This window comes from Rhipicephalus microplus, unplaced genomic scaffold (assembly GCF_043290135.1).
Source record: "Rhipicephalus microplus isolate Deutch F79 unplaced genomic scaffold, USDA_Rmic scaffold_196, whole genome shotgun sequence".
In the NCBI taxonomy this organism is placed as follows: Eukaryota; Metazoa; Arthropoda; class Arachnida; order Ixodida; family Ixodidae; genus Rhipicephalus; species Rhipicephalus microplus.
The window spans coordinates 19,595-39,582 of record NW_027464767.1 but is presented as its reverse complement, the minus strand read 5'-3'; the positions used below and the strand labels follow the sequence as shown (position 1 = coordinate 39,582).

The window sequence follows — 19,988 nt, the reverse complement described above, 5'->3', positions numbered from 1 at the left end:
CAGTTGAAGTTAAGCGCTTGTGTTGTGAGGTCTGTGTAATAGTGGCTGCGCTTCCTAGCGAGATGGATCCTTACCAACTGGCCCGATACAATTGTTTATTTCGTCTCTCGGTAAAACTTCATCACCTCCTACGAGTGCACCCAAAAGTTGCGCCGGGGTCCAGCAGCCCAAGTCACCATGGCGTTACGCAAACAGAAGCCCTCAAAAACACCTTACAAGCGGCGGGCAAAAAGGTAAACACATAAATGAAATTGACACACCACAGGGTCGCAGCACGGCTGCTGCACACACACCGACTGAAGCTAGCCTACCTTTTCTCTGTCTACTCATAATGATACACACTTTTACCTTGAATTTGTCAAAGCTGAGCCATTTCTTCGTAATAACGACGCGCCGACGTTCCGTTCTTCCGCGCGCTAGACAACGGCAGCCACGTACGTACAAAACATGACAGCAAAAGAGGGTGCGGCCGGAGTACGTGGCCTGGAGTGGTCTCGTAGCCAAAGCAGACACGTTGGTGGTCCTGAGAAGGACCGTTTGTTGTTGCTTGCCTGTCGACCGAAGCGCAGGGAGCAGCCCAACTTAGGCGCGCTCACCGCGAATGCGCCGAGCCAGCTGGATGTCCTTTGGCATGATGGTGACGCGCTTAGCGTGGATGGCGCACAGGTTGGTGTCTTCGAAAAGACCAACGAGGTAGGCCTCGCTAGCTTCCTGTAGGGCCATCACGGCAGAACTCTGGAAACGGAGGTCCGTCTTGAAGTCCTGAGCGATTTCCCGCACCAGGCGCTGAAAGGGAAGCTTGCGGATCAGCAGTTCGGTCGACTTCTGGTATCGGCGAATTTCACGCAGGGCCACGGTTCCAGGCCTGTAACGGTGAGGTTTCTTCACCCCGCCTGTGGCAGGGGCACTCTTGCGAGCAGCCTTGGTAGCAAGCTGCTTACGCGGAGCCTTGCCTCCAGTACTCTTGCGCGCGGTTTGTTTAGTTCGGGCCATGCTGCGTGCGTCCGATCACCTCGACTGACGGAGCGAAACTGCGCTCCTGCCGGAGATCGGCAAAAGCGGCTTCGCCGCACGACCCATCTCTCTCCCTCCCATTGGCCGAAGCGTGAGAACCCGTCCGCGTGCGAGCGCGGAAGCGTACGCCAGGATGCTGGCTGGCGCTCATTTTCGGGCAACCGTGCAGTTCGCGGCTGCAAAGAGGTACACCGAAACGAAACCACTACCGCTGTACAATACAGCCTGCTGCGCATTTCTTTCGCCTTCCAGGCAACACATCAATCGACGCTGTAGCTCGTCGCTTCCCGAAGCGGCGCGACGGAGTGCGAGACGCCACCATTCACGCCAACAGCGCGCATCGCACTAGAGCGCCTCGCATCACCGAGGGCAAATGCGCACTGCCACGCCAAAAAAACTTGCTCCTTGCGTTGTCGCTTATTTGCGACCATTACGTAGATGGGCGAAGACGACGAGAGACCACCGGCAGTGTTGGTATATGCATACACGTCCGCGCAACGACAAGGAGTAAAACGCAACAAAACATTCTAACACAAACACCCCGTACATCCAACTGCCACTGAGCGCGCCTACTTGCTCAATCGCAGACAGTAACGGGACTCAATTTTATCTTCCTTTCCCTCTTAAGAATCACTCATACATACTTGCCAAACTACTAGGTGCGCTCAATGGCGGTTGGATGTACGGGGTGTTTGCGTTCGAATGTTTTGTTTCATTTTTACTCCTATTCCCTCGATATGTCGTCTCACTCTGGCTTCCCTCATGTCTCTTTCTCTACACTTTTATTCCCACCCTTTTAATCCCCCCTCACCCCCCATCCCTTGTGAGCTACCGCTGAGGTGTCGCATCCTGATGCAGACAGTTTCGGGGCTCACTTTCCTCTTCTTTTCCATCTTACACATCAGCAATCCCCCCCCCCCCCCCCCAACCTCTAAGTGCTAAATATGTGGCACAAAAAGCAGGAAATGGACTCAATGAAAGGGTGAAAAATAATAATCATAATAGAAACGAAGATCAACACGCGCCTCAAAAAGCCCCATTCACTCCTCTTTCACATTTTCACGAGAAAATGAAGGTACACACATGGAGAACAATTTTTGTTATAGGTAGGCTTGCCTGAGCAGAACCACTGTCGTGCGCCTTGGTTACACATTCGACACGCCTCGTCCTGTGCGGAGGTGGGTGGGAAACCAAGGGTGCACTTGAAAATGCAATGCTCGTGGGTTGGTGTCGCCATCTGACGGCAGGCTCACGCGAGCGCGCCTTGCTTTCGAATTTCCCGCGCTCGAACCTCTCGCGTTTACATCATGGGCTAGTCCCCCCCCCCCCCCCCCTCTCGCGTGGGCGGCGAAGCCAGCCTCCCTAGAGTGACCACCTCTGCCGGCGAAATGGAAACACTTGTTGCGTAGCTGTCCGTCCAAGTAAAGCTTTCACAACTGCAGTGTTCGCAGCACCAGTACAGTACATGAGTGCCACTTCTATCAAGTGCAGCTTCCCTCAGCACGCTGCATGGGCAGCGCTTATTGTGTACTTGCTTCTGACTTGCGCAGAAATTCTGTTTAAACATCCCCTTCCACTTTTCTTTCTTTTTTTTTTTGTATTTTGCAGCTCGGCAGCGCCAGGTGTGAAAAAAAAAAAACAAACAAAAATTATTAGGCGTGACAATGTACACAATGTGTTATTGAATGGGGCACTTCTGAGTGCACAGCGGGCGCGGTAAACACGACCAACCTGTCACAATCAATTTTTTCATTTGTAAGTACACATCCCTTCTTCGTCTGGGTGCCCCACGGTAGAACATAGTGCGTTTTTATTTATTTTGACACAACGTGACGCGATCGTGTAGTGGGCATTCCAAAGAAAAAAGCGAGTTCGTGCTTCCTGAGCATAGTCGTGTCTCCAAGAATGCAGTGACCAGGGTAGAACGCTGCGCTCGGCTTCTTCCTTCGCGCGATAAGGTAACTAGGCGACGTTCGCTTGACGGGCCCGTTTTAGCAGCTTGGCTTGCAGGAAGGAGAGGAAGAACTCGCAGATGCGGCGATTGATTCGTGCATGCAGACCCAGGAGAAAGACGACGACGCGAACGAAATGCGGTGAACGTGACAAGTACCCAGCGCGATCAAGCTACTACTACACGAGGTGCTGCTCACCTGAGCGATGACGCAATGATATTGCAAAGAGGGACGGACGGGTATGGCGAACCGCTGGGATCACACTGCCGAAGCATCAAGTGGGTAGCCCTGAAGAGGGCTGTTGTGTTCTCGTTGGCTGGCTGCAGGCGACGCCGCTGGCTTCTTAGCCTCCGAATCCGTACAGGGTGCGGCCCTGACGCTTGAGGGCGTACACGACGTCCATGGCTGTCACGGTCTTCCTTTTGGCGTGCTCGGTGTAAGTGACGGCATCGCGGATCACGTTCTCGAGGAACACCTTGAGAACGCCGCGAGTTTCCTCGTAGATGAGGCCAGAGATGCGCTTGACACCGCCACGGCGCGCCAGACGACGGATGGCCGGCTTGGTTATGCCCTGGATGTTGTCACGCAACACCTTTCGATGACGCTTGGCGCCACCCTTCCCCAGCCCTTTGCCACCTTTGCCACGGCCAGACATGACGGCTTCCGAAGTTTCTGCTTCTGCTTCGAAACGCGCCCGGAAAGCGAATGCTCGACACGATCGAGTCGCGGTGTCGGCGCCGGCCCGCGAGACTGAGGAGGAAGGCGAACGGCGCACGCCGGTTGGTCGGCGGCCAGCTCGTCTCTCTCTCCCTCTTTTCTTCGCGAGGAGCGCGTTGGCCGCGCAGGTTGCTGCACTGACTATTTTTCTGCACTACAAGATTGAATATACACGGCAAACATGCTTTCGTTTGTTTGTTTGTTTTTAATTCTTTTCTCGTTACTGTTGCTAAGTTTCTTGCCCATTCATTCACGCACCCTTCACTGCTGCAAAATGGCGTATCAGTCGTATCAGCTGCCCCAGCGGCAAGGAGACATCAAACCGAGTAAGCGACAATTCATGTACGCGTACGTACAAGCCCAGCGGATACAACGCGTTCGCTAAAAAACGTTTCATCGTGTCCACTGAACATGACACACGCAATATTTGTCAAAACTCACAGCTGCAACAGCTCACCTGTGTGCCGCACGTAAATAAACTGCACACTTAACACTTTGCGACTACTCGTCCCCGGCGTGTGCCCCCCCCCTCTTTTTTTTTTTTCTTTTCTATGTTCTCGCTTTCTCTCTAATCACATCAATGCCTCATTTGCACGCACGAAACCCGTTTCACGGCGTCACTTTGACGCCATCCTTGTCGCCAAACCAAGGGACTAACACACGCGGTCCGGGCACGGCCTCATGGCCGGAAATTTCTAAACAAAGCGTGCTCGCGTTGTTGTGGACGCCGGCACGTGAAATTCGGCAAAGTAACAGCACCTTTGGCTGGCTACGCGTGTCTCAAATTTTACTGTGGCAGCTCCACTACATATCGCGATACGGCAGTTTCACCGAAGCCACGCAACGCGACCGCGCTCATTTCAGCATTCACGGGGACGGCAGAGAGTGAGAGCGCACCTCCTCTCGGGCGCGCCTCTCCTCCCGTAAACACGGACTGTCAAGCGGTCCGGTCGCAGCGAAGTTTCCCCATCTCCTTGCGGGGTGGTTCAACACCTGCCCGTTTCAAGTGCACGGTTGCACTGTGAGGAACCCTGCAAGGGTCACGCAATTACAGGCAAAACAGCCCTAACTCTAAAGCGCCTTACATAGGACGAGATTGGAGCGTAAAATGCACCACCCTTTATGCATTCTTTCTTCTTTACAGCGTTGGAAGAGTGTTCGTTCGCTGCATGTTTTACGCATGCGTACTTTCGCTTACATAATACCTTCGGAGGCTGACAACCTGTTAAGTAATCTATCAACGACTATCCGGACGGCATCAGCTGTGCAAAGAAGATTTGCAGTTGGCCTTCCAGAGCCGTCCAGAGCACACAAAGTAGGTCTACACATCGTGGCAACCAATATTTCGAAAAAAGTGAATTGCGTAGTATTATAAAGAATACAACTTTCAGAATGAGCAAAACTGCTTGGTTTGACCAAAGTACAAAGAGGTGCGATTTATACCACATCGATCCATTTATTGAATTAAAAATTACGCTGGCATTAGATAGAATATCGGAAACTCTAATTGACCGATTGAGGCTAGGCACGGCATACACAAAAACATTTGTTTTTTTTTTTTTCTTTGCACAGACACGGCAGAGCTGAAAGTCCCGAATGCGAATGCGGATTGATAGATGAAGACGTATGTCACCTTCTCGTAGACTGTCCACATCACGAGACGCCGTCTTAAGTCCGAACAGTTGGCATTAGACCGCAGACCGTTTAACATGAAGAAACTTCTGGGTCCGTGGCCTACTCGAGTTTTACAGTCGCACGCTTTAAAAGCATCAACACGTTCTTTACAAGACAGCGGGATTGCTGATAAGTATTAAGAAATAACGAACTTTCATTTGTAACAAATGTACTTATTATGTACAGTATCACGTGACTCTCATCATGTGTGTGTTGTGAAATGAATGACGTGTCGACAATTATGTACACACGAGCGAATGCATCTTTATACGGACCAGACGTGTGCTCTACTGTTTTGTGCTGGTGGACCGAATATTATCGAGGGACATTATATCAGAGACTTCATTCATTGACTTTCGAACATTTACTTACCATTGTGTTCTGATATGTGCGTATAAGTGTAAGTGTGTCTTTGCATATCTCTGCCCGAGTTTTCTACTTTCCATGCACTGCTTTGTACGTTTTGCTTCAAGATACGTGTTCAAGTTTAACTCAACGGCCAAGGAGTAGCCGGCGCCATAATGGTGCGCCGACATCTCCTTACATATCATATCAATAAGAAAAAAAGATGCGCGCCAATGCCCATCTATTGTATTCCCTTCTCACGTGCCCCAATACCAAACTGCGCGTGCCATTTCTGTGGTGCAAGTGTGTTTAAGTAGTCGCAGTGTCATCTTTCACAATCATGAGGGTTCCCATATTGAAAGTATTCCTTCCCCGAACTTGTGGCAGGGACGCACGATGCGAAATTACAAAATGATCGCGCTTGAAAGCTTCATACAAATGCACTGTCGACCCGCCGAACATAGTCAGTAATCTAAAACAAAGCGGAAATAAACGGTGCGTCCGCTCATTCATTTAAGGTAAGTTTCCCACCACATTCCGAATGGAACGTACCACTCATTTGTGCCTAGCACAGGCGCATTTGTTCTTTCGAAGAGAACACAGTGTTCCGCTACACCGTGTGATTATGTAAACGTCAAGCCGAGCAGTGTCGTTTGCTGGCCGGCCTGGCTATGTTTCTTTCGGCGACGCGCAAACGGAGCACTCGGTGCGAAAACGGGAAATGCCCATACCTCGTGTCGACCGCCTTTCTTTACTGGATTTCGTACTTCTTTGTGCACTATATAAATCACCTGCGTGGTACCCCTGTCATGCGTACGCACAGTTTTGTTTTTTCCTTCACTCGGGCTGTCGATACTTTGCTTTCGGACAATAATTAGCATGCAGTCCGCCGCCACGCTTTTCTGCTTCTACAGCTATTGTCACATGCGTCTATATATTTCTCCCCTATCTTTTCTTGCATCAATGCTTCCGCACATTTTTCACCGCGCCACGCACTTTAAGCTACATTCACTCCTCCTACAGTCTCGAAACGGGCCTGCCCTGCGCTCTCAAGAAATAAATGCCCCAATTTCGTAAACAAATGAATGGCGTGGCAGAGAAGGAACTCTGCGCTGTCTGATGAATGTGGCTGTACCCTTCACATCGGGCGGCAGCTATCACCACCTAGCCATAATGCTGACCTAACAAACAGCTACATTTATCTTGTTTTTTTTCTCTCTTTAAATAGTGAAGTATAGGACCGCGGTGCTTTGCAGTGAATGGTTTAGTTTTCACTCTTGCCTTGACTTTAGCCACCAATAAGATAACCACCTTCTAGTTAATTCTACCCGCCTAAAGTCTATTTTGCCCTCCCCCGTCTCTAAACCCCGGTGCTTTTGAAAAACTCTGCGCCATCATTCTAAACTATAAGGTGAAGCCCTTTACATAGCATTATCAAGTGTTCGGCAGTTTCCTTCTCTCCGCATGCACTGCATACCGTGTATACCCCTTCATATTTGGCCCGACATGTCGGAGTTGCTCGGGCAAGCGCTGACGCGAGTTTCCTATTCTATCATTTCCCAAGAGCTGAACACACTCGAGTTCATGTTACCTTTTTTTGAGAGAAGCGGCCACCTTCCCCCTGTTTTTTTTTTTTTTTTTTTAATTACCACGCTCCTGGTTTTGTTTTCCCTCCATTACCGTACTTGTGGCACTTTTCTCCGCGCACTCGGTCTTCTCTAATTTACCTGTTCAACCTCCCCGAGCACACACGTCGAGCGCGGCACACCAACGCTCCTGCTAGCGGTGTTCAACAGAGAGAAGAGGATGGATTCGGAGCCGAATCTCTCAGCACAACCCCTATGCCGACGCAGACAATTTGGGTGGCTCTGAGAAGAGCCGTTGATTTGTCGTTGCTCGCTGTGGCCCACGACGCACGCCTACTTGGAGCTGGTGTACTTGGTGACGGCTTTTGTACCCTCGGACACCGCGTGCTTGGCCAGCTCTCCGGGCAGCAGCAGGCGCACCGCGGTCTGGATCTCCCGGCTCGTGATGGTCGAGCGCTTGTTGTAGTGAGCAAGGCGTGACGACTCGGCGGCGATACGCTCGAAGATGTCGTTCACGAAGCTGTTCATGATGGACATGGCCTTGCTGGAGACACCAGTGTCGGGGTGCACCTGCTTCAGCACCTTATAGATGTAGATGGAGAAGCTCTCCTTCCTGCGGCGCTTCTTCTTCTTCTTGTCCGTGGCGCGCACATTCTTCTGCGCCTTGCCGGCCTTCTTGACGGCTTTGCCAGACGGTTGGGGAGGCATGATTTCACACAACACGCACGCGAGACCAGAGTCGAATGCGCGTGTCCCCCCGTCTCGCCGCGCTTAAATATGAGCGAGGGGTGTTGACGAGATCAGCACAACGCGCGCGCCCCATTGGTTCGCACGGCTTCTCTCTCTCACACTCTCATCCGTTCCCCGCGAGCGGCGGCGCGCGATGGTGGCAACGGAAACCATTCGAGCACGGCTCTCATCTCAGAAGGCAGCAGCTTTCTTGTTTTCGGCAACCGGCGTCGTACCAAGCGAAAAGCAACACCATGTCCGGACGTGGCAAGGGCGGCAAGGCGAAAGGCAAGAGCAAGACCCGTTCTAGCCGCGCGGGGCTTCAGTTCCCCGTGGGCCGTATTCACCGCCTCCTACGCAAGGGAAACTACGCCGAGCGCGTCGGAGCTGGCGCTCCGGTCTACCTGGCTGCCGTACTCGAGTACCTGGCCGCCGAGGTGCTCGAGCTGGCGGGCAACGCCGCTCGTGACAACAAGAAGACCCGGATCATCCCCCGTCACTTGCAGCTCGCCATCCGCAACGACGAGGAGCTGAACAAACTGCTTTCCGGCGTCACCATCGCGCAGGGCGGTGTGTTGCCCAACATTCAAGCCGTGCTTCTTCCAAAGAAGACGGAGAAGAAGGCGTAAGCGAGCACCCCTTCCGCGCGCTCGCCGCATTCCCCAAACGGTCCTTCTAAGGACCACCCAAACAGGTGACGCGGCCGTGTTTCGCTTCGCAGTCACGATGGCTCTGTTCGTACCCTCAAGCGTGTTTGTTTTTCTATACTTTATATATATTTCCTCGCGACATCAGTTAGCCACAAGTGCGCGACGCCAAATGCTGCAAAGAGACAACCAAATCACGCAGCTCGGCACCGAAAAAGACAGAAAAGAGCATGTAAGCGTTGTCATTTCTCATTAAAAAAAAAAAAAAAAAAGCTCCACACGTAACCGTCTATCCTTACGATGACACCTGAACGGGTCAGCACAGGGACAGAGTAAATTTAATACCTTTGAATAGAAAAACAAACGTAAGGTAAAAAAAAAAAAGAGAGAGAGAGAGAGAGAACCCGCCGTTAGCGCATTCCATTTGGTGCTTCTAACACAATTTATTTCGTCTATCTTGCTAGGCAGCGCAGCCACTATTACACAGAACACACAACACAAGCGCTTAACTTCAACTAAACGTTTATTGCAAAAAAAAAAAAAAAAATTGTCCAGAATATGGCACAAAAACTTGTTCAGCTTCAAAAGAAATGAAAGGAAATGACACGCGATGATTTCGAGTGTGTTAGTGCACTCTCTATCGCGCTCACGCGGAAAGAACTGTTTTTTGGATGGGGTGATAGAGAATAACAGACAGTAATGTGCGGGACTGGCACGTGTGCTTTTTGTTGTCTACCTTTTACTATTCTTTTTCTCTGTTCACCCCCTTTATAAACTCTGACGTTTGCAATGAAAGTTCAGTTGAAGTTAAGCGCTTGTGTTGTGAGGTCTGTGTAATAGTGGCTGCGCTTCCTAGCGAGATGGATCCTTACCAACTGGCCCGATACAATTGTTTATTTCGTCTCTCGGTAAAACTTCATCACCTCCTACGAGTGCACCCAAAAGTTGCGCCGGGGTCCAGCAGCCCAAGTCACCATGGCGTTACGCAAACAGAAGCCCTCAAAAACACCTTACAAGCGGCGGGCAAAAAGGTAAACACATAAATGAAATTGACACACCACAGGGTCGCAGCACGGCTGCTGCACACACACCGACTGAAGCTAGCCTACCTTTTCTCTGTCTACTCATAATGATACACACTTTTACCTTGAATTTGTCAAAGCTGAGCCATTTCTTCGTAATAACGACGCGCCGACGTTCCGTTCTTCCGCGCGCTAGACAACGGCAGCCACGTACGTACAAAACATGACAGCAAAAGAGGGTGCGGCCGGAGTACGTGGCCTGGAGTGGTCTCGTAGCCAAAGCAGACACGTTGGTGGTCCTGAGAAGGACCGTTTGTTGTTGCTTGCCTGTCGACCGAAGCGCAGGGAGCAGCCCAACTTAGGCGCGCTCACCGCGAATGCGCCGAGCCAGCTGGATGTCCTTTGGCATGATGGTGACGCGCTTAGCGTGGATGGCGCACAGGTTGGTGTCTTCGAAAAGACCAACGAGGTAGGCCTCGCTAGCTTCCTGTAGGGCCATCACGGCAGAACTCTGGAAACGGAGGTCCGTCTTGAAGTCCTGAGCGATTTCCCGCACCAGGCGCTGAAAGGGAAGCTTGCGGATCAGCAGTTCGGTCGACTTCTGGTATCGGCGAATTTCACGCAGGGCCACGGTTCCAGGCCTGTAACGGTGAGGTTTCTTCACCCCGCCTGTGGCAGGGGCACTCTTGCGAGCAGCCTTGGTAGCAAGCTGCTTACGCGGAGCCTTGCCTCCAGTACTCTTGCGCGCGGTTTGTTTAGTTCGGGCCATGCTGCGTGCGTCCGATCACCTCGACTGACGGAGCGAAACTGCGCTCCTGCCGGAGATCGGCAAAAGCGGCTTCGCCGCACGACCCATCTCTCTCCCTCCCATTGGCCGAAGCGTGAGAACCCGTCCGCGTGCGAGCGCGGAAGCGTACGCCAGGATGCTGGCTGGCGCTCATTTTCGGGCAACCGTGCAGTTCGCGGCTGCAAAGAGGTACACCGAAACGAAACCACTACCGCTGTACAATACAGCCTGCTGCGCATTTCTTTCGCCTTCCAGGCAACACATCAATCGACGCTGTAGCTCGTCGCTTCCCGAAGCGGCGCGACGGAGTGCGAGACGCCACCATTCACGCCAACAGCGCGCATCGCACTAGAGCGCCTCGCATCACCGAGGGCAAATGCGCACTGCCACGCCAAAAAAACTTGCTCCTTGCGTTGTCGCTTATTTGCGACCATTACGTAGATGGGCGAAGACGACGAGAGACCACCGGCAGTGTTGGTATATGCATACACGTCCGCGCAACGACAAGGAGTAAAACGCAACAAAACATTCTAACACAAACACCCCGTACATCCAACTGCCACTGAGCGCGCCTACTTGCTCAATCGCAGACAGTAACGGGACTCAATTTTATCTTCCTTTCCCTCTTAAGAATCACTCATACATACTTGCCAAACTACTAGGTGCGCTCAATGGCGGTTGGATGTACGGGGTGTTTGCGTTCGAATGTTTTGTTTCATTTTTACTCCTATTCCCTCGATATGTCGTCTCACTCTGGCTTCCCTCATGTCTCTTTCTCTACACTTTTATTCCCACCCTTTTAATCCCCCCTCACCCCCCATCCCTTGTGAGCTACCGCTGAGGTGTCGCATCCTGATGCAGACAGTTTCGGGGCTCACTTTCCTCTTCTTTTCCATCTTACACATCAGCAATCCCCCCCCCCCCCCCCAACCTCTAAGTGCTAAATATGTGGCACAAAAAGCAGGAAATGGACTCAATGAAAGGGTGAAAAATAATAATCATAATAGAAACGAAGATCAACACGCGCCTCAAAAAGCCCCATTCACTCCTCTTTCACATTTTCACGAGAAAATGAAGGTACACACATGGAGAACAATTTTTGTTATAGGTAGGCTTGCCTGAGCAGAACCACTGTCGTGCGCCTTGGTTACACATTCGACACGCCTCGTCCTGTGCGGAGGTGGGTGGGAAACCAAGGGTGCACTTGAAAATGCAATGCTCGTGGGTTGGTGTCGCCATCTGACGGCAGGCTCACGCGAGCGCGCCTTGCTTTCGAATTTCCCGCGCTCGAACCTCTCGCGTTTACATCATGGGCTAGTCCCCCCCCCCCCCCCTCTCGCGTGGGCGGCGAAGCCAGCCTCCCTAGAGTGACCACCTCTGCCGGCGAAATGGAAACACTTGTTGCGTAGCTGTCCGTCCAAGTAAAGCTTTCACAACTGCAGTGTTCGCAGCACCAGTACAGTACATGAGTGCCACTTCTATCAAGTGCAGCTTCCCTCAGCACGCTGCATGGGCAGCGCTTATTGTGTACTTGCTTCTGACTTGCGCAGAAATTCTGTTTAAACATCCCCTTCCACTTTTCTTTCTTTTTTTTTTTGTATTTTGCAGCTCGGCAGCGCCAGGTGTGAAAAAAAAAAACAAACAAAAATTATTAGGCGTGACAATGTACACAATGTGTTATTGAATGGGGCACTTCTGAGTGCACAGCGGGCGCGGTAAACACGACCAACCTGTCACAATCAATTTTTTCATTTGTAAGTACACATCCCTTCTTCGTCTGGGTGCCCCACGGTAGAACATAGTGCGTTTTTATTTATTTTGACACAACGTGACGCGATCGTGTAGTGGGCATTCCAAAGAAAAAAGCGAGTTCGTGCTTCCTGAGCATAGTCGTGTCTCCAAGAATGCAGTGACCAGGGTAGAACGCTGCGCTCGGCTTCTTCCTTCGCGCGATAAGGTAACTAGGCGACGTTCGCTTGACGGGCCCGTTTTAGCAGCTTGGCTTGCAGGAAGGAGAGGAAGAACTCGCAGATGCGGCGATTGATTCGTGCATGCAGACCCAGGAGAAAGACGACGACGCGAACGAAATGCGGTGAACGTGACAAGTACCCAGCGCGATCAAGCTACTACTACACGAGGTGCTGCTCACCTGAGCGATGACGCAATGATATTGCAAAGAGGGACGGACGGGTATGGCGAACCGCTGGGATCACACTGCCGAAGCATCAAGTGGGTAGCCCTGAAGAGGGCTGTTGTGTTCTCGTTGGCTGGCTGCAGGCGACGCCGCTGGCTTCTTAGCCTCCGAATCCGTACAGGGTGCGGCCCTGACGCTTGAGGGCGTACACGACGTCCATGGCTGTCACGGTCTTCCTTTTGGCGTGCTCGGTGTAAGTGACGGCATCGCGGATCACGTTCTCGAGGAACACCTTGAGAACGCCGCGAGTTTCCTCGTAGATGAGGCCAGAGATGCGCTTGACACCGCCACGGCGCGCCAGACGACGGATGGCCGGCTTGGTTATGCCCTGGATGTTGTCACGCAACACCTTTCGATGACGCTTGGCGCCACCCTTCCCCAGCCCTTTGCCACCTTTGCCACGGCCAGACATGACGGCTTCCGAAGTTTCTGCTTCTGCTTCGAAACGCGCCCGGAAAGCGAATGCTCGACACGATCGAGTCGCGGTGTCGGCGCCGGCCCGCGAGACTGAGGAGGAAGGCGAACGGCGCACGCCGGTTGGTCGGCGGCCAGCTCGTCTCTCTCTCCCTCTTTTCTTCGCGAGGAGCGCCTTGGCCGCGCAGGTTGCTGCACTGACTATTTTTCTGCACTACAAGATTGAATATACACGGCAAACATGCTTTCGTTTGTTTGTTTGTTTTTAATTCTTTTCTCGTTACTGTTGCTAAGTTTCTTGCCCATTCATTCACGCACCCTTCACTGCTGCAAAATGGCGTATCAGTCGTATCAGCTGCCCCAGCGGCAAGGAGACATCAAACCGAGTAAGCGACAATTCATGTACGCGTACGTACAAGCCCAGCGGATACAACGCGTTCGCTAAAAAACGTTTCATCGTGTCCACTGAACATGACACACGCAATATTTGTCAAAACTCACAGCTGCAACAGCTCACCTGTGTGCCGCACGTAAATAAACTGCACACTTAACACTTTGCGACTACTCGTCCCCGGCGTGTGCCCCCCCCCCTCTTTTTTTTTTTCTTTTCTATGTTCTCGCTTTCTCTCTAATCACATCAATGCCTCATTTGCACGCACGAAACCCGTTTCACGGCGTCACTTTGACGCCATCCTTGTCGCCAAACCAAGGGACTAACACACGCGGTCCGGGCACGGCCTCATGGCCGGAAATTTCTAAACAAAGCGTGCTCGCGTTGTTGTGGACGCCGGCACGTGAAATTCGGCAAAGTAACAGCACCTTTGGCTGGCTACGCGTGTCTCAAATTTTACTGTGGCAGCTCCACTACATATCGCGATACGGCAGTTTCACCGAAGCCACGCAACGCGACCGCGCTCATTTCAGCATTCACGGGGACGGCAGAGAGTGAGAGCGCACCTCCTCTCGGGCGCGCCTCTCCTCCCGTAAACACGGACTGTCAAGCGGTCCGGTCGCAGCGAAGTTTCCCCATCTCCTTGCGGGGTGGTTCAACACCTGCCCGTTTCAAGTGCACGGTTGCACTGTGAGGAACCCTGCAAGGGTCACGCAATTACAGGCAAAACAGCCCTAACTCTAAAGCGCCTTACATAGGACGAGATTGGAGCGTAAAATGCACCACCCTTTATGCATTCTTTCTTCTTTACAGCGTTGGAAGAGTGTTCGTTCGCTGCATGTTTTACGCATGCGTACTTTCGCTTACATAATACCTTCGGAGGCTGACAACCTGTTAAGTAATCTATCAACGACTATCCGGACGGCATCAGCTGTGCAAAGAAGATTTGCAGTTGGCCTTCCAGAGCCGTCCAGAGCACACAAAGTAGGTCTACACATCGTGGCAACCAATATTTCGAAAAAAGTGAATTGCGTAGTATTATAAAGAATACAACTTTCAGAATGAGCAAAACTGCTTGGTTTGACCAAAGTACAAAGAGGTGCGATTTATACCACATCGATCCATTTATTGAATTAAAAATTACGCTGGCATTAGATAGAATATCGGAAACTCTAATTGACCGATTGAGGCTAGGCACGGCATACACAAAAACATTTGTTTTTTTTTTTTTCTTTGCACAGACACGGCAGAGCTGAAAGTCCCGAATGCGAATGCGGATTGATAGATGAAGACGTATGTCACCTTCTCGTAGACTGTCCACATCACGAGACGCCGTCTTAAGTCCGAACAGTTGGCATTAGACCGCAGACCGTTTAACATGAAGAAACTTCTGGGTCCGTGGCCTACTCGAGTTTTACAGTCGCACGCTTTAAAAGCATCAACACGTTCTTTACAAGACAGCGGGATTGCTGATAAGTATTAAGAAATAACGAACTTTCATTTGTAACAAATGTACTTATTATGTACAGTATCACGTGACTCTCATCATGTGTGTGTTGTGAAATGAATGACGTGTCGACAATTATGTACACACGAGCGAATGCATCTTTATACGGACCAGACGTGTGCTCTACTGTTTTGTGCTGGTGGACCGAATATTATCGAGGGACATTATATCAGAGACTTCATTCATTGACTTTCGAACATTTACTTACCATTGTGTTCTGATATGTGCGTATAAGTGTAAGTGTGTCTTTGCATATCTCTGCCCGAGTTTTCTACTTTCCATGCACTGCTTTGTACGTTTTGCTTCAAGATACGTGTTCAAGTTTAACTCAACGGCCAAGGAGTAGCCGGCGCCATAATGGTGCGCCGACATCTCCTTACATATCATATCAATAAGAAAAAAAGATGCGCGCCAATGCCCATCTATTGTATTCCCTTCTCACGTGCCCCAATACCAAACTGCGCGTGCCATTTCTGTGGTGCAAGTGTGTTTAAGTAGTCGCAGTTTCATCTTTCACAATCATGAGGGTTCCCATATTGAAAGTATTCCTTCCCCGAACTTGTGGCAGGGACGCACGATGCGAAATTACAAAATGATCGCGCTTGAAAGCTTCATACAAATGCACTGTCGACCCGCCGAACATAGTCAGTAATCTAAAACAAAGCGGAAATAAACGGTGCGTCCGCTCATTCATTTAAGGTAAGTTTCCCACCACATTCCGAATGGAACGTACCACTCATTTGTGCCTAGCACAGGCGCATTTGTTCTTTCGAAGAGAACACAGTGTTCCGCTACACCGTGTGATTATGTAAACGTCAAGCCGAGCAGTGTCGTTTGCTGGCCGGCCTGGCTATGTTTCTTTCGGCGACGCGCAAACGGAGCACTCGGTGCGAAAACGGGAAATGCCCATACCTCGTGTCGACCGCCTTTCTTTACTGGATTTCGTACTTCTTTGTGCACTATATAAATCACCTGCGTGGTACCCCTGTCATGCGTACGCACAGTTTTGTTTTTTCCTTCACTCGGGCTGTCGATACTTTGCTTTCGGACAATAATTAGCATGCAGTCCGCCGCCACGCTTTTCTGCTTCTACAGCTATTGTCACATGCGTCTATATATTTCTCCCCTATCTTTTCTTGCATCAATGCTTCCGCACATTTTTCACCGCGCCACGCACTTTAAGCTACATTCACTCCTCCTACAGTCTCGAAACGGGCCTGCCCTGCGCTCTCAAGAAATAAATGCCCCAATTTCGTAAACAAATGAATGGCGTGGCAGAGAAGGAACTCTGCGCTGTCTGATGAATGTGGCTGTACCCTTCACATCGGGCGGCAGCTATCACCACCTAGCCATAATGCTGACCTAACAAACAGCTACATTTATCTTGTTTTTTTTCTCTCTTTAAATAGTGAAGTATAGGACCGCGGTGCTTTGCAGTGAATGGTTTAGTTTTCACTCTTGCCTTGACTTTAGCCACCAATAAGATAACCACCTTCTAGTTAATTCTACCCGCCTAAAGTCTATTTTGCCCTCCCCCGTCTCTAAACCCCGGTGCTTTTGAAAAACTCTGCGCCATCATTCTAAACTATAAGGTGAAGCCCTTTACATAGCATTATCAAGTGTTCGGCAGTTTCCTTCTCTCCGCATGCACTGCATACCGTGTATACCCCTTCATATTTGGCCCGACATGTCGGAGTTGCTCGGGCAAGCGCTGACGCGAGTTTCCTATTCTATCATTTCCCAAGAGCTGAACACACTCGAGTTCATGTTACCTTTTTTTGAGAGAAGCGGCCACCTTCCCCCTGTTTTTTTTTTTTTTTTTTAATTACCACGCTCCTGGTTTTGTTTTCCCTCCATTACCGTACTTGTGGCACTTTTCTCCGCGCACTCGGTCTTCTCTAATTTACCTGTTCAACCTCCCCGAGCACACACGTCGAGCGCGGCACACCAACGCTCCTGCTAGCGGTGTTCAACAGAGAGAAGAGGATGGATTCGGAGCCGAATCTCTCAGCACAACCCCTATGCCGACGCAGACAATTTGGGTGGCTCTGAGAAGAGCCGTTGATTTGTCGTTGCTCGCTGTGGCCCACGACGCACGCCTACTTGGAGCTGGTGTACTTGGTGACGGCTTTTGTACCCTCGGACACCGCGTGCTTGGCCAGCTCTCCGGGCAGCAGCAGGCGCACCGCGGTCTGGATCTCCCGGCTCGTGATGGTCGAGCGCTTGTTGTAGTGAGCAAGGCGTGACGACTCGGCGGCGATACGCTCGAAGATGTCGTTCACGAAGCTGTTCATGATGGACATGGCCTTGCTGGAGACACCAGTGTCGGGGTGCACCTGCTTCAGCACCTTATAGATGTAGATGGAGAAGCTCTCCTTCCTGCGGCGCTTCTTCTTCTTCTTGTCCGTGGCGCGCACATTCTTCTGCGCCTTGCCGGCCTTCTTGACGGCTTTGCCAGACGGTTGGGGAGGCATGATTTCACACAACACGCACGCGAGACCAGAGTCGAATGCGCGTGTCCCCCCGTCTCGCCGCGCTTAAATATGAGCGAGGGGTGTTGACGAGATCAGCACAACGCGCGCGCCCCATTGGTTCGCACGGCTTCTCTCTCTCACACTCTCATCCGTTCCCCGCGAGCGGCGGCGCGCGATGGTGGCAACGGAAACCATTCGAGAAAACGCTCGCAGGATTTCAAGCTGGACGGTTGTGCCCTCGCGATCTCCGACTTCAGCGTAGCTCCCGCCGACTGGTTCGCCCTCCGCGGTCTCCTGATGCCGTGTAGCTCTCGCATTGTGGCACCCCGCCCTTGGACTGCTTCGACCGGATCCCCACTTTCCTATCTCCTTCTTTTTCCTCTCGTTGGCTGTCTTCTTCTGCTTCTACTTTCCTTCTATTCTTTTTATCCCTCCTTCCCCCCACCCCTATAAGGCACTGCGCCGTGTCGCCTGAAGGCAGACAGAAATTAGGTGCCTTTTTCCTCTTCATTGTAACCACTACCACCCCACCATTCGAGCACGGCTCTCATCTCAGAAGGCAGCAGCTTTCTTGTTTTCGGCAACCGGCGTCGTACCAAGCGAAAAGCAACACCATGTCCGGACGTGGCAAGGGCGGCAAGGCGAAAGGCAAGAGCAAGACCCGTTCTAGTCGCGCGGGGCTTCAGTTCCCCGTGGGCCGTATTCACCGCCTCCTACGCAAGGGAAACTACGCCGAGCGCGTCGGAGCTGGCGCTCCGGTCTACCTGGCTGCCGTACTCGAGTACCTGGCCGCCGAGGTGCTCGAGCTGGCGGGCAACGCCGCTCGTGACAACAAGAAGACCCGGATCATCCCCCGTCACTTGCAGCTCGCCATCCGCAACGACGAGGAGCTGAACAAACTGCTTTCCGGCGTCACCATCGCGCAGGGCGGTGTGTTGCCCAACATTCAAGCCGTGCTTCTTCCAAAGAAGACGGAGAAGAAGGCGTAAGCGAGCACCCCTTCCGCGCGCTCGCCGCATTCCCCAAACGGTCCTTCTAAGGACCACCCAAACAGGTGACGCGGCCGTGTTTCGCTTCGCAGTCACGATGGCTCTGTTCGTACCCTCAAGCGTGTTTGTTTTTCTATACTTTATATATATTTCCCTCGCGACATCAGTTAGCCACAAGTGCGCGACGCCAAATGCTGCAAAGAGACAACCAAATCACGCAGCTCGGCACCGAAAAAGACAGAAAAGAGCATGTAAGCGTTGTCATTTCTCATTAAAAAAAAAAAAAAAAAAGCTCCACACGTAACCGTCTATCCTTACGATGACACCTGAACGGGTCAGCACAGGGACAGAGTAAATTTAATACCTTTGAATAGAAAAACAAACGTAAGGTAAAAAAAAAAAAGAGAGAGAGAGAGAGAGAACCCGCCGTTAGCGCATTCCATTTGGTGCTTCTAACACAATTTATTTCGTCTATCTTGCTAGGCAGCGCAGCCACTATTACACAGAACACACAACACAAGCGCTTAACTTCAACTAAACGTTTATTGCAAAAAAAAAAAAAAAAATTGTCCAGAATATGGCACAAAAACTTGTTCAGCTTCAAAAGAAATGAAAGGAAATGACACGCGATGATTTCGAGTGTGTTAGTGCACTCTCTATCGCGCTCACGCGGAAAGAACTGTTTTTTGGATGGGGTGATAGAGAATAACAGACAGTAATGTGCGGGACTGGCACGTGTGCTTTTTGTTGTCTACCTTTTACTATTCTTTTTCTCTGTTCACCCCCTTTATAAACTCTGACGTTTGCAATGAAAGTTCAGTTGAAGTTAAGCGCTTGTGTTGTGAGGTCTGTGTAATAGTGGCTGCGCTTCCTAGCGAGATGGATCCTTACCAACTGGCCCGATACAATTGTTTATTTCGTCTCTCGGTAAAACTTCATCACCTCCTACGAGTGCACCCAAAAGTTGCGCCGGGGTCCAGCAGCCCAAGTCACCATGGCGTTACGCAAACAGAAGCCCTCAAAAACACCTTACAAGCGGCGGGCAAAAAGGTAAACACATAAATGAAATTGACACACCACAGGGTCGCAGCACGGCTGCTGCACACACACCGACTGAAGCTAGCCTACCTTTTCTCTGTCTACTCATAATGATACACACTTTTACCTTGAATTTGTCAAAGCTGAGCCATTTCTTCGTAATAACGACGCGCCGACGTTCCGTTCTTCCGCGCGCTAGACAACGGCAGCCACGTACGTACAAAACATGACAGCAAAAGAGGGTGCGGCCGGAGTACGTGGCCTGGAGTGGTCTCGTAGCCAAAGCAGACACGTTGGTGGTCCTGAGAAGGACCGTTTGTTGTTGCTTGCCTGTCGACCGAAGCGCAGGGAGCAGCCCAACTTAGGCGCGCTCACCGCGAATGCGCCGAGCCAGCTGGATGTCCTTTGGCATGATGGTGACGCGCTTAGCGTGGATGGCGCACAGGTTGGTGTCTTCGAAAAGACCAACGAGGTAGGCCTCGCTAGCTTCCTGTAGGGCCATCACGGC

General features: G+C 51.3%; 2 protein-coding genes across 2 annotated transcripts; both read left to right on the top strand.

Annotated features, from left to right (window-relative positions):
* Window positions 1–8,271: 8,271 nt before the first annotated feature.
* Window positions 8,272–8,646, top strand: LOC142791893 (histone H2A-like). Its single transcript, XM_075885566.1, has one exon. The coding sequence runs from the start codon at window positions 8,272–8,274 to the stop codon at window positions 8,644–8,646; it is 375 nt and encodes a 124-aa protein (XP_075741681.1).
* A 9,006-nt stretch (window positions 8,647–17,652) lies between these two features.
* LOC142791889 (histone H2A-like) lies at window positions 17,653–18,591 on the top strand. The gene has a single exon (XM_075885561.1). The coding sequence runs from the start codon at window positions 18,068–18,070 to the stop codon at window positions 18,440–18,442; it is 375 nt and encodes a 124-aa protein (XP_075741676.1). The 5' UTR covers window positions 17,653–18,067; the 3' UTR covers window positions 18,443–18,591.
* Window positions 18,592–19,988: the final 1,397 nt, after the last annotated feature.

Coding starts and splice junctions, on each gene's coding strand:
- LOC142791893 (XM_075885566.1), top strand. CDS start 8,272: ATGTCCGGACGTGGCAAGGGCGGCAAGGCGAAAGGCAAGAGCAAGACC.
- LOC142791889 (XM_075885561.1), top strand. CDS start 18,068: ATGTCCGGACGTGGCAAGGGCGGCAAGGCGAAAGGCAAGAGCAAGACC.